Here is a 12992-nt window from a genome sequence, read left to right on the forward strand (position 1 = left end):
AGCCCCGACCTCAAAGTTTGCGGCGGGCGGGCGGGCGCGGAGCCTCCAAGATGCCGTTCCACCCGGTGACGGCGGCGTTGATGTACCGGGGCATCTACACCGTGCCCAATCTGCTGTCGGAGCAGCGCCCCGTGGACATCCCTGAGGACGAGCTGGAGGGTGAGTGCCCCGCCGGGACCCCCGCCCGCCGGCCCTCCTACCTGTGCGCCCAGGTGAAGCGCGGGCTAGGGGCGCAGGGGCGGGGGGGCTGTCTGCAGGTGCCGCCTGCCAGGTGGGCGCTCCAGCGAACAGCTGCGTGGGGAGGCAGGACCAGTTCGCACTCCTGGGCTCCGCGGTGGGGGTCGCCGAGGCGGAGGAGTGGCCCAGCCCCTGCCCGCGTGGTCCCCTGCGCTGCGGAAACTTGCTGGGCCCCGCAGCGGGGTCACGGGGCCGCGCAGTCCGCGGTGACGGTGCGGCAACGCGGCGGGTTAGGTTGGGGGTCCGAGCTGTGCCCCCCGCGCCGGTTCGGCCGGAGCACCCGCATCCTGATCCCCTCGGCGGCGCCTGCCCGCGGCTCTGCGCTCGCATTGACATTCCGCTCGTGTCGCTTTTAAAATCCAATCTGCTCGGGCGGCTAGAGACGAGGAGAGGGCGACTGTCTTGCTTTTGCCGGCTGCGGGGCTGCCCCCGGCCCCTCTGGCGGCCGTAGCCCCTTCCCCACAACCCTGCGGGGACCCCCCAGCCGGAGCGCCGGGAAGGCGGCCCGGGAGGTGGTGGCGACAACAAGTGGCCAGATTGGGCGGCTTGGTCGCGGTAACCAAGCCTGGAAGGGAAAGGCAGAGGGGGACCTAAATCTGTCCCCCATGGGTCCCTTCCACCTCTGGACATGAATGGGGACCTTAGGCAGTGGGCTAGGAGAGATCAGGGCAGATAGTAGAGGCTGGGGTCCCTGGACAGAGAATCCTGAGGAGCAGTGAGACCCTTGGGGCCTGTGAGGTCTTTCCCGGCTGGGCTGGGGCGGGTGCTCAGGTTTCCCCTCCCCCTAGACCTCCTGGGGCCCCTTATGGAGTGCAGTGAGGGGCCCTGGGTTGATGGGAGTCTTGGCCCCCTGGGATCTGTCTGTCTGCTGTTGGAGAGAGGCTCCAATCACCCAGAGGCTGGGCCTCTCTTCGGTATCTTCCGTCCAGGGGTCTCTGAGATCTGGGCCTCAACAGGACCTTTGGGGGTTGCAGCTGAGACACCAGCCCAGTCATGGATGATGAGGGAGCACAGGCCATGGAGAGAGGTCCAGCCTCATCCCTGCGCCCTGACAGAAGTAGATCTTGAGGGAGTGGGACTGGGTCAGGGAGAAGATAAAGGCAGGAAAGCAACTGCCCCCACCCTGTACTGCACCACAGACTCTGAGCCACCTGCTTCTCACCAAGTCCTCCTAAAAGCCCCCAGAGGCTGGGAGAGCCATGGAAGTGGGGTCTGGTGTCTGATGCGGGCAGAACAGATGGATGGGTGCCACTGCTGGGTCTCTGGCCTTGAACTCCAAAGCCCAAGTCCCTGCCCTGTCTGGGTTGAAGCCCAGGAACCAGAGTCTCATCCAGGACCTGGGAAAAGGAGGGGGTGTGCTGAGGGGCAAGAGGGCAGAGGCTGTCTCTTCTCTAACACAGTCTTCTCCTGCCCTGGGCCACCCCAAACCTCTTACCAGTTTTCCCTTCCACAGGCCCTCATCCTTCTTTCCTCCTGGCCACTCGGGCAGGGTAAACATTGTCCTCCCTGCCTGCCTCAAGGCGGCCTTCACCTCATTCCCTCCTCTTGCTCCCAGCACCCCGCTGTCACCCGGGCAGCCCTGTTCTGGGCCTCACTGGTCCCTCTTCTCCTAATCTCCCAGCCCTGGAGTGCAGACCCCAAGGAAGAGGAGAAGCTGAGAGGAGGCTGGGGTGCAGGGGTGAGCAGGGCATAGGGAGGGCAGTGCAGGGGCAGGGAGGCCGCAGGCTCCCCTTGGACCGCATGGCGGACATGCTGGCAGGAGCCCAGGAACGTTAGTCACCAGCCACACCAAAACACACTCCCTGCTTCTCTCCCGTCCCCTTCTCCTGGGCCCTGCGGAGCAGAGGGGCCTGGCACAGGGGGCATCTGAAGGGCAGGGCCCTCCCTGGGGTGGGCAGGCAGGGGCCGTGGAGCAAGCAGATGGCTGGTGGCCCCAGTCCATCTCCCAGCCTGTGGGCAACTACGGATGAGGACAAGAAGTCCTCTGTGATCGACCCCCTTCTTGGCTCAGGCATCCTGGAAGCCCTCTTCCTAGGACACTGTCTCCGCAGGCCCCAGTGGTCCTGGATACCAGGGCTGGGCAGGAAGAGTGACCATCCAGGGCACAGGTTCCCCTTTTGGCCCCCGCCACCTCCCCAGTGCCTCTTGAGCGCTCCCGCCCCAGGGTGTTCTAGGTAAGACCCAGGCCGGTTGCTGGGAGGATGCCCATCCGTCGGGGAGCCGCATGTGCTGAGGAGAGGGAGCCTGGCAGCTTGGGATGAAATGCTGCAGACAGTACGTGCCTGCCTGCAGAAATCCAGGGGGTGGTTAGTCCAGTGGGGAGGAGGCCAGGAAGGGAGTTGGAGAGCACCCAGCTAAGGTAAGGGCTTCCCAGATAAGCAGTGGTGGGTTCGAGCCCCTGCACCCTCAACTGATGGAGTGACCTAGGGCAGTCACTTGCCTCTCTTGCCTCAGTTTCTTCATCTGTAAAAGGGGGTTGGCCTTGCCGCTCCCCAGGGCTACTGGTGACAGAGGATGTGATGGAAGTGCTCAGCTCGGGCCTGGCATGTTGTGGGGGCTCAGGGACTGGGAGCGGCAGCAGGGAGGCCAAGAAGGGAGAAGTAGGGGGGACAGGAGAGGCCCATTAGGAGGAACACAGGGTATGCAGGGGGGCTCTGGCCAGAAAGGCAAGCTGTGAGGAGGGGCTGGGGGAAAAGGGGCTTGACAGAGGGGCTTGATCTGGCAGAGGCACCTGGGGACCCATGGAGTAGGGTACACGTGGCTGGGCAGAGCTGGCCTGGGTCCACAGCTTCCCTCCTTGAGGCAGAGGTACAGGGTCTTCCAGTTCTCCCTGATAGACAGAGACAGCAGAGAACCCCAGGTCTGCAGGAGCACGGAGGCTGATAGGTGGACTTGAGCATCTCAGGGGTGGGAACTGGGGCAGCTGCAAGCCCTAGACCAGTCCTTTCTCAGAGAGAGGAGGAGGGAGACAGACACCAGACAGACACCAAGACAGGGTTCTGGGCTTGGTGCTTGGCCTGCTCCATTAGATGGTGGAGCTTGCACCGAGAGTGGCCAAGTGGGGGTGTTCAGGATATAGGCGGCCAGAGGAGTCCTTTTCCTGCACCAGCCTCCCTCTTAAGCTGCCTCGTGCAGGCCAGAAACTCAGGGAGGCCAAAGTGGTGAGGCGCCGGGCCAGTGCCATGGAGAGTGGCAGTCACCACAGAGGATAGACACCGCCCCCTCAAAGTGACCTCCAGCCCACACACCCCCTCTCTGGACTCTGGCTCCCTGACAGAGTGCTGGCCTGCTGGGGACTCAGGCCCCAACGCAGCTCCTCAGAGGAGGGGGTTGGGGGTGTCAGGCTAGAGGTAGCAGGTAGGGGCCAGTGTCGGCCTGGAAACCCAGAGGCCCTGCCAGCCTTTTCCCGGGCCAGGCGTCCCCATGCCAAGATGGAGCACAGCAGGCTTCCCCCGGCCTCATGGAGCGGGAACAGAGCGAGGCTTTCGGGGAAACACACCCAGCTAGGGTGTGCCAATGGCAGCAGCAGCAGCAAGAAAGTCATGACACCCACCCGACTCTGGAAGCCCCCAGCATTGTCCAGGCCTCAGTGACGGGGCAAGAGTCACGTTCCCACCTCACAGACAAGGTTCTTGAGGTTCAGAGAGGGAAGTGCCTTGCCTGGGTCTCTCTGCTGCCGGGTGGCAGAGTCAGACTCCAAGCCCAGGCCCCCAGGTCCTGGTGCCAGCCAGCAGAGAGAATGTCCTGGTGTCCTAAGCTCCCCTAGTTCTGCCTCTCCTTCCGGCTCTGCCGGAACGTCTGGGACGTTCTGATTTATAGCATCCTGTTCTGAGCCAGGTCCAGCCTGGCTGAACACTTACACACTTGGTTTTCTTATTTAGTTGTTTCTGCTGCCCCATTGTACAGATGAGCAAACACCTGCTCAAGGTCATTCAGTCAGGATGGAGGAGAGCTGGGATCTAACCCCGTGTCTGTGTGAATTGGTGCTGATTCTCTGGCAGAGAAGGCGATTCCTAGACTTGGTCTCGGGAATCAGCCGGTGCTGGGACAGGCTCTCAGTAAGGGTGAAGGCACAGAGCAAGACCGAGATGTGAGGGCGTTTCCATTGTGGCTCAGCAGTAACGAATCTGACTTGGATCCATGAGGACGAGGGTTGGATCCCTGGCCTCGCTCAGTGGGTTAAGGATCTGGTGTTGCCCAATGAGCTGTGGTGTAGGTTGCAGACGTGCCTTGGTTCCCGCATTGCTGTGGCTGTGGCGCAGGCCAGGAGCTACAGCTCCGATTGGACCCCTAGTCTGGGGACATCCATCTACCACATGTGTGGCCCTAAAAAGAAAAAAAGAAAATATCTAGTGGTCTTGGGAGGTTAGTCTTGCCTGAGAAGGGGCTGCGTCTGGGCCTGTTGTCTGCCCCTGTACTCCTAGATTCACCTGCCCTCCACTGTCTCCAGTGCATTTTCTCAAGAAAATATATTATTTTATTTAATATACTTTTTTTTTTTTTTTGCTGTACCTGCAGCATGTGGAAATTCCCAGGTGAGGAATTGAATCTGAGCCACAGCAGTGACAATGCCAGATCCTTTACCACTAGGCCACCAGGGAACTCTCCCTCTCAAGACTTTTAGAAGGCAGTCAGGGGTTCCAATTGCAGCAGCTCTGGGCTCTGGGAGCCACACCTGGTCCCTGCCAGGCTGGGAAGGACAGCCTGGACCCCAACTCATTGCAGGGGGCAGAGCCAGCATTCACTGCGGCCCCCACTGGGGGTCCAGGGTTTTGCCATCCCATCCTGAGGTTGCCCAGGTGAGGATCCAGAAAGATGGGGTGCCTGACCTAGGTTCCCACTTCCCCATAATACCAGCTCCTGACTTGGGGTCTTAGGATGGTTCCCCCATCCCTAACCTCGGCTTGATTCCCCCTCCTCTGTGGTGGTCCATGGGGTGGAGGCGGGATCCTTAGGGGCTTTACAAGGGGACAGGCAGCATCCTCAGCTTCCCTACTGCTTCTTGCCGGCTTGGGGAATAGAAAGTCGATGCTGCCCTTACTGGGATCGTTTGTAAACTAAGAGTAAATGGGCTCTGAGTGATGGCCTCACACCAAGTGGAGCATGAACTGCTGCTCAGCTCCTTTGTCCCTGTGCTCCAGCTGGGTGGGTTCCCTGAATCAGTCATCCACTTAACCATTGATTAGCAAAGGGTTATGCCTGAATGACAGACACTCTTCCAGGTGACAGGGACACAGCAGGGAACAAGACTGACCCGGTCACTGCTGTCATGACACTCATGGTTCACGATCCAGTGTGGTCAGGAAGGAGTCCTTGGGGGAAGAGTCGGGTCTGTGGGAGCCCAGAGGAGGGGCAGAGTCAGCTGGGGGGCAGGGAAGGGGCTGGGGAAGTGCGGCCGTCCCTGCTGAGAACCGTCCTTTCATCAGGACTGAAAGGGCCCCTAGGGCTGGAGTTGAGGATACCTGAGGTGGGCAGAACCTGTGGCTGGGTCAGAAGGACAACAGTGCCAGTCAGAAACCCGTGTGTGTGTGTGGAGGGTCAGGCAGAGGTCAGCATCTATCGCCCAGAGACTCCCGGTGACTGGAATCCCTCAGCAGTCTCTCTAACTGCTGGGCCTCTGTTCACACACCCCTGGCGTGGGGAGCTCACGACCTCTTCAGTGGCCCAGGAAAACTCTAGGTGGGAGTCAGCCTGGAGTTCCCAGAATCCAGGGTTTATTGAAGCTCCTGGACCTGGCCCAGATCTCCCTTCCCATCTGCTTTACTGGCCAAGGGGCCAGTGGAGAGGAGACCAGATTCTCAGGTCTGCCTGGGATGGGTAGGGGGTGGTCAGAGTCAGAGGGTCTGGGGGCCTAGGCAGTTCAGGTATAGCCACTGTCTCTGGCCTGGCCTGCATGTCAGCTGGAACCTCTAGGCTTTGGGTGCAGACACCAGGCAGGAAGAGCCTGATAAAGCTTGGGGCTTTGGCCCAAGCCACCTTGCCGTGTGACTTGGGACATATGACCATCCTCTCTGGACTGTAGTAGGTCCAACAGAATCAAGGAGGGACCCTCAGAGGCAGGATTCCACAGTTGGTTTCAGGGGCTCACAGATCCCTAAGGCCAGGCCTGAGCCAGCCTAATTCCTACCCTCACCAGAAATAGGCCTGTCCCCTCACTGAGGTTGGGCACCTAGCCTCCTGGGTCTCATTTTTCAGGTGTGCATCTCATCTGTCTATTTCCAAATACACGCACACACATGAGCACACATGACACACACACGAGCTTACCTCTGCCTACTGGAGTCCCACCTGGGGGAACAGCTTAGGTGAAAATGAATTGAACAAAGAGACCCCCAAGAGCCGGAGCAGAAAGGGTGCGAGTGGATTGAGATTCCCTGCCCACCAACCCCTCTTGGGCTGAGTAACAATGAAAGGACAGCAATCAGAGAAACAGATGGAACAAAGGTAAACAGGGAGAGGTTAGGACCATTCAACCCTCAACAGTTCCTGGATGTCCCTGGTAAAACTCTTTCATCCTCACACCATTACTGCTCATTTTACTGCGGGTAAGACTGAGGCTGGCCTAAGGTCACTTACTGGGAAGTTCCCAGACTTCAGCCCAGCACCTTGATCCGCATCCCTGAGTCGCCCAGGTTCTCAGGCCTCAGTCTCCCCCTCTGTACGATGGCAGGGGAGTGATCCCCACTACTGAGCTGGCCTGGGTGTGCTGCAGCCCTTCCATCCATCCTCTGGCTTCCCCCAAACCTTGGGCTCCTGGGAGGCACTCTGAGCCAAGCTGCCAGCCCATTAGCCTGGAGCCGCAGCTGCCTCACGTGGCCTCCATTAACGAGTGTTGGCCGATGTTAACGAGCTGAGCTCAGGGAGGAAGTGCGAGGGGGATGGAAGGAGTGTGTGGGGGAGGGCAGGGAAGCTGTAGGCAGTTCCTGGAGGCTACGAGGCTGCCTGGCTTGGCGTCCTCCCCTGCACAGTGGCACCTGTGGTACTGGCCACACGAGGTCGTCGCGAGCACGCCTGGAGAAGCTATGGGAGCTCGGCCTGCGGCCTGTGCAGCTGAGACCCCTGGGCAGCTTTCACGCTGCCGCTGCCAACCAGGGTATACCTTTGCTGCCGGCTCGGCCTGCCCTGAGCTCCTGGGAGGCAGCACTATAATGGACTCTTGGGCCACCTGCCAGTTGTCTCTGACCAGACCTGCAGGCTCTGGGATCCTGGGGGTCTGGGAAGTGGGGTGTCAGGGACAGGAGTCAAGTCCTGACCTACTCTGCTCCTCTCACAGAGATCCGCGAAGCCTTCAAAGTCTTTGATCGCGATGGCAATGGCTTCATCTCCAAGCAGGAGCTGGGCACAGCCATGCGCTCCCTGGGCTACATGCCCAATGAGGTGGAGCTGGAGGTTATCATCCAGCGGCTGGACATGGACGGTGAGCACCCCCCTCCCCCCCAGGCCCTGCTGCTTTCATTTCCTCACCCCTCACCTGCAGGGGCTGAGTCTGGGGCCTGAGCCCTGCAACTGAGCCCACCGGGGGCCTCCATTCTCCCCACTCCTGCCTCCCCCAAGCCCATGGCAGTTTGTGGCCAGTTCTGGCCCCATTTCCCAGCCTGGAGAATTGAGGCCGGGGTGTTTGTTCCATTGTGGCTCAGTGGGTTAAGGATCCAGCATTGCTACTGCAGCAGGTCGGATCACTGCTGTGGGGTGGGTTTAATCCCTGGTCTGGGAATTTCCACACGGCCACTGGTGCAGCCAGGAAAAAAAAACATTGAAGCCAGAGAGAGTGTAACAGTCCTGGCCACACCTAGAGGTTGGAGACTCTGCCCTTTTCGGTCTGTATTCCCCCACATTTTTAAAGTACAGAAAAGTAGATCTCAGTTCCCTTCACGGAGAATAAAAAAGTCAGTTAATTAGTTGTATTTGCCACCTGGCATTTTATTAAGGAGAAACTCATAAGGAGCAGTAAAGCCCAGTCCCCTCCGCTCATCCCCGTGGCCTTTTCTCCACTCAGAAGGCAGGTGGTGGCCTGGACAGGTGGATCCCTCATCCTGAGCTTCGGTTCCTGTGTGGTGGGGTGGATGTCCGGCCCCACACTCGCTCCAGGACAGCAGCAGGGTGCTGGGGAGTCACGTGGGGTTTGAAATGAAATGTGTCTCCCACCTGCGAGGCCCACTCGCCTCGCCCCTCGCCCCCACCTTGTCAGGTGGGGCCTTAGCACTCTTGGTGGCTTTAGCATCAGCCCAGAGCCTGGCCCATTAGGTATCCCTGAAATTGATTCTGAGGGATCTGAGAAGTGGACCTGCCTGAGGTCCCATAGTGGCCCAGGGTGCCCAGGTGCAGCCTCACCAGCTGACTGGACCTGTGCCCATGCTCTAGGTGATGGTCAAGTGGACTTCGAGGAGTTTGTGACGCTCCTGGGACCCAAGCTCTCTACCTCGGGGATCCCAGAGAAGTTCCACGGCACCGACTTTGACACTGTCTTCTGGAAGGTACACCCTGGCTGATTGGGACCCAGGCCTGTGCACACGGTGGAAGGCTGTACCGGGGCCAGTGACAGGTCGGGCCCACACCATAGAAAGGGGGTGACACCTTCAGGCTTCTGTACACCGGACATCTTCTCTCTCAGGGGCCATGGGCTCCCTGGGGAGGCTGGTGCCAGTCGAGGACACAAGGAATGGAATGAATGGTTCCTGGCCCTCCAGAATCTAGAGGCTTGTTGCTGGCTTGTGTGGCTACAGGTGCTGGGTGGGGACTGTGGTGGTGGCGGTGGCCGGAACACTGTGTCTCCCCCCACCCAAGTGTGACATGCAGAAGCTGACAGTGGACGAGCTGAAGCGGCTGCTCTATGACACCTTCTGTGAGCACCTGTCCATGAAGGACATTGAGAATATCATCATGACAGAGGAGGAGAGCCACCTGGGCACGGCGGAGGAGTGCCCTGTGGACGTGGAGAGTGAGTGACCCACCCCGGGACCCTGCAGGCGGGCCAGTGCTCAGGCAGGGGAGGGGCCGGGGCTCCCAGAGGGGGGTGGGGGCCTCCTTGCCTGCACCAAACCTCATGTCCCTGTGTGCCACCTGGGATGAGCCTTGTGCAGAAGTGCAAGGCAGCTCCTGATTCCACCACTTAGCTGTCTCCTTCTGTCTCTCTGGTGGGTGGCCGCAGCCTGCTCCAACCAGCAGATCCGCCAGACGTGCGTGCGCAAGAGCCTGATCTGCGCCTTCGCCATCGCCTTCATCATCAGCGTCATGCTCATCGCGGCCAACCAGGTGCTGCGCAGTGGCATGAAATAGGTGTCTCCTGGGCACCCGGTCTGGCGCGCTGCGCAAGGGGTGGGGCCAGCTCCACACCCACCACTGCCTGTAGTCCCCTCCCTCAGCCTGCTCCCTGGGCCCCACTGCGTGCACTTCAGGGCCTGGATGTCCAGCGACCCCACCCACCTGCCCCATGGGCCTTGCATGGAGCTGCAGCCCGGCTGCGAAGGGCCTGGTGGTGGCTCTGAGGACAGGCCCCTGGCGCGCCCCTGCAACCTGCCCCACCCTGGCCTGTATGTAGCACTAACTCTTCCCACTGTCCAGGGGCTCCTGGGAAATTAAGGAGCAATTTGTGGCTGCTGAGGTCCCTCAGGCAGGATGGGGCACCATGTGCTCAGGGCCACACAGCCAACCCAACCCTGGTCCCTGAGGTTTGCCCAGGGCCATGGGGGGCCGTGTGGGGATAGGCAGAAAGCTACTCCCGGAGAGGGACATGAGGCTGGGGTCTCCTGGGCCCTACTCCCTGGCATGGCCTGAGGAAGCCCCTGGCCTTCTGCTGAGTTCCTCCTTCTGACTCTCCTTAGACTCAAGCCCAGCCCTTTTCCACAACCACCAGGGCTGGAGAATCAGCCCATTTCAAAGATGAGAAACCTGAGGCTCAGAGGGCTCTCAGATTTGGCCTCAGTTCCCCCATCAATGATCAATGGTGGTTTTTAGGAAGGGCAGAAGCCCACAGAAAATGGAGCATCTGAGGTGGCCCGGAAGGTACCCCACCCATTGGGCCCCTCCCACCAGAGGCCTAGTGACCTGAGGGCCACATTGCCCCACCCCCACCATGGACTCTAGACATGGAGTGCAGTTGAGGCATGAAGCAGAGCTGGGACCTGGAGGCTGGGAATCACCTGAGCAGCCTATTTGCTCTCCCCACTGACCGGGGGGTCCCTCCAGGGCAGAAGCCCAGCCAGGCCACTGTCCCAAGCCTAGGGCCGGTCCTCCTGGGTTCCCCACTTCACACCATCCAGGCCGGGGACCCAGCTCCCAGCCCCGCCCCAGTTGTGTCAGCTCAGCACGGGCAGACGTGAGGGGCAGACTGAGTCCTCAGCTCCCCCGCGCAAAGCCAGAGCTACTTCTCACCTGGGCAAGTCACCTCCCCGCTGGCCCCCTTCTGCCAGCCCCTAGGAGAGAAGGGCAGCAAGCACCCGTCACCCTGGAGAGGAACTCTTCTCACTCTGGCCCTGCCCACTTCTGACCTGGGGCCAGAGCAGGGAGCTGAGGGTGCCAGGTGAGGGCCAAGAACAGCCACACCACTGTAGTGACAGACTTTCTTTATTAACAACCAAAGGAAGTCTTCCCAAGATGTCCTGTGAAGGAGGGAGGGAGGAGCTGCCTGGCACAGAGCCCGGACCAGGGCTTCACCTGGCTGGGAGGGACTCAGGCTTTGGTGAGGCCAGGCCAGGTAATAGCGGTGCAGCAGGAGGGGGTCCTCAGTGTCCCGAGTACAAGCCCTTATCTTTACTGTGACTGACTTGAGAGCTGACCAGGGATGTGGGGCTCAGCCCCACTGGATGCTGGGCTGCAGGGGCCACCCCCCAGGTGGGGGTGCCCGCAGGGACAGAGGCAGCTCCTGGACAGGTGGCCAGCCCAAGGGGTACTGGAAGACAGTGGCTCTGATGGGCTCGGCTCTAGAGAGAAAGAGAAGGACAGAGAATGAGAGTGGGGTACAGCCCAGGCCCTGGCTGGGGCACCTCCCCCAGCTACTCTCCCCACCACCCCAGCTGTGGGGAGGGCCAGCTGCCTGTATAGCCTTTCTGGAAGGCAGAGCCTCAAAAACATGCAGACCCTTTGAGCCAGCCACCTCACCTCTAGAAATGAGCCCAAGGAGATAGGGGGACTTGTGGGCAGAGACTGAGCGATAAGAAATGGAAATAACCGAAGTGTCCACCTGTGGGGGATTGATTAAATATATATGCACGTCCAAAGCAGAGAATGCTATGCAGCCTGCGTTAAGAATTAAGGCAGACTTATATGCACTGATGAGGAAAGGTGTCATGATGTACTATATGAGTAGGGAGAAAAAGCAGCTTATAAAATAATGTATATAGCATGATACTATTTTTGTTTAAAGATATATAACCTATATAAATGCATAAAAAAAACCTGGAAGACACAGCAAAATGTTAACAGTGGTTCTATCTGAGTGGTGCAATTATGGGTGATTTTTTTTTACCTCTTTATACTTTTCAAGAAAAGTTTTACAAGCACGCAAGCCTTTGAAATCAGAAAAAAATATTGTCTAAAATTTTTTTTAAAGCCTCATTTCTCATGCTACTCACTCTCCTCCCCCTTAAGGTCCACCGCCCCCGGAGCCACCTCTTAGGAACCCTGGGTCTACCTGAAGCGCCCACCCTCTGTGCCCAGCCTGGGGAGGCCCTGTCCTAAGGGAGCTGACTGAGGCACAGAGGCCGCCTCCCCCACCACTGATGCATATTCCAGGCCTTCTGGACTTGACCCCCCACTCAGGCTGCCACTCCAGGGCTGCGTTGCCCCTCAGGCTACTTTGAACCCACTTGGGAGCTCACGTTTCCCCTGTGGGACTGGAGCTCTCAGGGCGACAGGCCAAGGGCTGGGGTGGCATCTCACAGTGCCCAGAGCTGGGCCTGGCAGAGGGAGGCCACCTAGTGAATGTCTGCTGATGCCAAACAGCCGCGATGGGTGCTCTCACTGACAGGGCACTGCTCTGGGCCAGGCACTATGGCCTATAGGAACTTCAAGAAGCCTCACGTGAACCCCACTTTATAGGAGAGGCAACTGACATGCATAGTCATGTGCCCAAGTGACACAGTGTGGGATCAGGGGTGAAGGGCTGGAATGCAACCTGTACATGGGCCCCAGATGTTGGCCCCTTGAGCTTCAGCTCCAGCAGCACCTCAGCCCACCCCCAGGCCCCACTTTCATTGAAGGCGAGGCCATGGCAGCTCCCAGCAGACTCAGGGTCACAGTGTCCAGCCCTCTGCAGGAAAGAACTGTCCCAGGCCCCCTGTGAGAAACAGGGGAGGCCCCACGCCTCCGGGTGGAGGTAGAGCTGCTTCACCGCCTCAGCCAGCTGCCCCCTGAGGCCTGACCCGTTGCAGGAGCCAGAGCCAGCCAGGGCTTCAGGCAGCCCTGGGGGCCTCCTGTGGCAGGAGGATAGGGGAATCCCTGCTCTGTTGCCTGCTGTAAAGCACAGAAAGCAGCTCCCAGCATGATTTATGGCGCCGGGGAGATTTCATAAACTCCACCAGCCGCAGAGAAGGGTGGGAGTGGGGGAGCTCCGCAGTCGCTGGAAGGGAGAGCCCCGGCTGCCAGCCAAGCCTGGGCTTGGCACAGGGTGGGCGCAACCGCAGTTCTCCACAGAGATTGTGATGGGGAGCAGTGGAGGCCTCCGGCCCTCATGCGGCAGACAGGGGCACAGGACTCTGCCCGTGGCTTCTCTTGTGGCCTCTTTGTCCCCGGTCATGGTCTAATTTATGAGGGAAGAG

General features: G+C 59.7%; 2 protein-coding genes across 3 annotated transcripts in view; one reads left to right on the top strand and one right to left on the bottom strand.

Moving 5' to 3' along the window:
• Positions 1-11659, top strand: CABP7 (calcium binding protein 7). Its single transcript, XM_021072790.1, has 5 exons — positions 1-159; positions 7511-7654; positions 8599-8711; positions 9022-9175; positions 9386-11659. The coding sequence occupies exons 1-5, from the start codon at positions 51-53 to the stop codon at positions 9511-9513; spliced, it is 648 nt and encodes a 215-aa protein (XP_020928449.1). The 5' UTR covers positions 1-50; the 3' UTR covers positions 9514-11659.
• The window catches only part of ZMAT5 (zinc finger matrin-type 5), a 24620-nt gene continuing 22410 nt past the window's right edge, over positions 10783-12992 (bottom strand). For both annotated transcript variants that reach the window (XM_001929010.5, XM_005670789.3), the window contains one exon: positions 10783-11156. In XM_001929010.5, coding sequence (XP_001929045.2) covers positions 11027-11156 — 130 coding nt within the window. In that variant the 3' untranslated portion in view covers positions 10783-11026. The remainder of the gene's footprint in view (positions 11157-12992) is intronic.

This window comes from Sus scrofa, chromosome 14 (genome assembly GCF_000003025.6).
Source record: "Sus scrofa isolate TJ Tabasco breed Duroc chromosome 14, Sscrofa11.1, whole genome shotgun sequence".
Taxonomy (NCBI): domain Eukaryota; kingdom Metazoa; phylum Chordata; class Mammalia; order Artiodactyla; family Suidae; genus Sus; species Sus scrofa.

Coding starts and splice junctions, on each gene's coding strand:
- CABP7 (XM_021072790.1), top strand. CDS start 51: ATGCCGTTCCACCCGGTGACGGCGGCGTTGATGTACCGGGGCATCTAC. Junction 8,712..9,021: donor TTGACACTGTCTTCTGGAAG/GTACACCCTGGC, acceptor CCCCCACCCAAG/TGTGACATGCAGAAGCTGAC. Junction 9,176..9,385: donor GTGCCCTGTGGACGTGGAGA/GTGAGTGACCCA, acceptor GGGTGGCCGCAG/CCTGCTCCAACCAGCAGATC.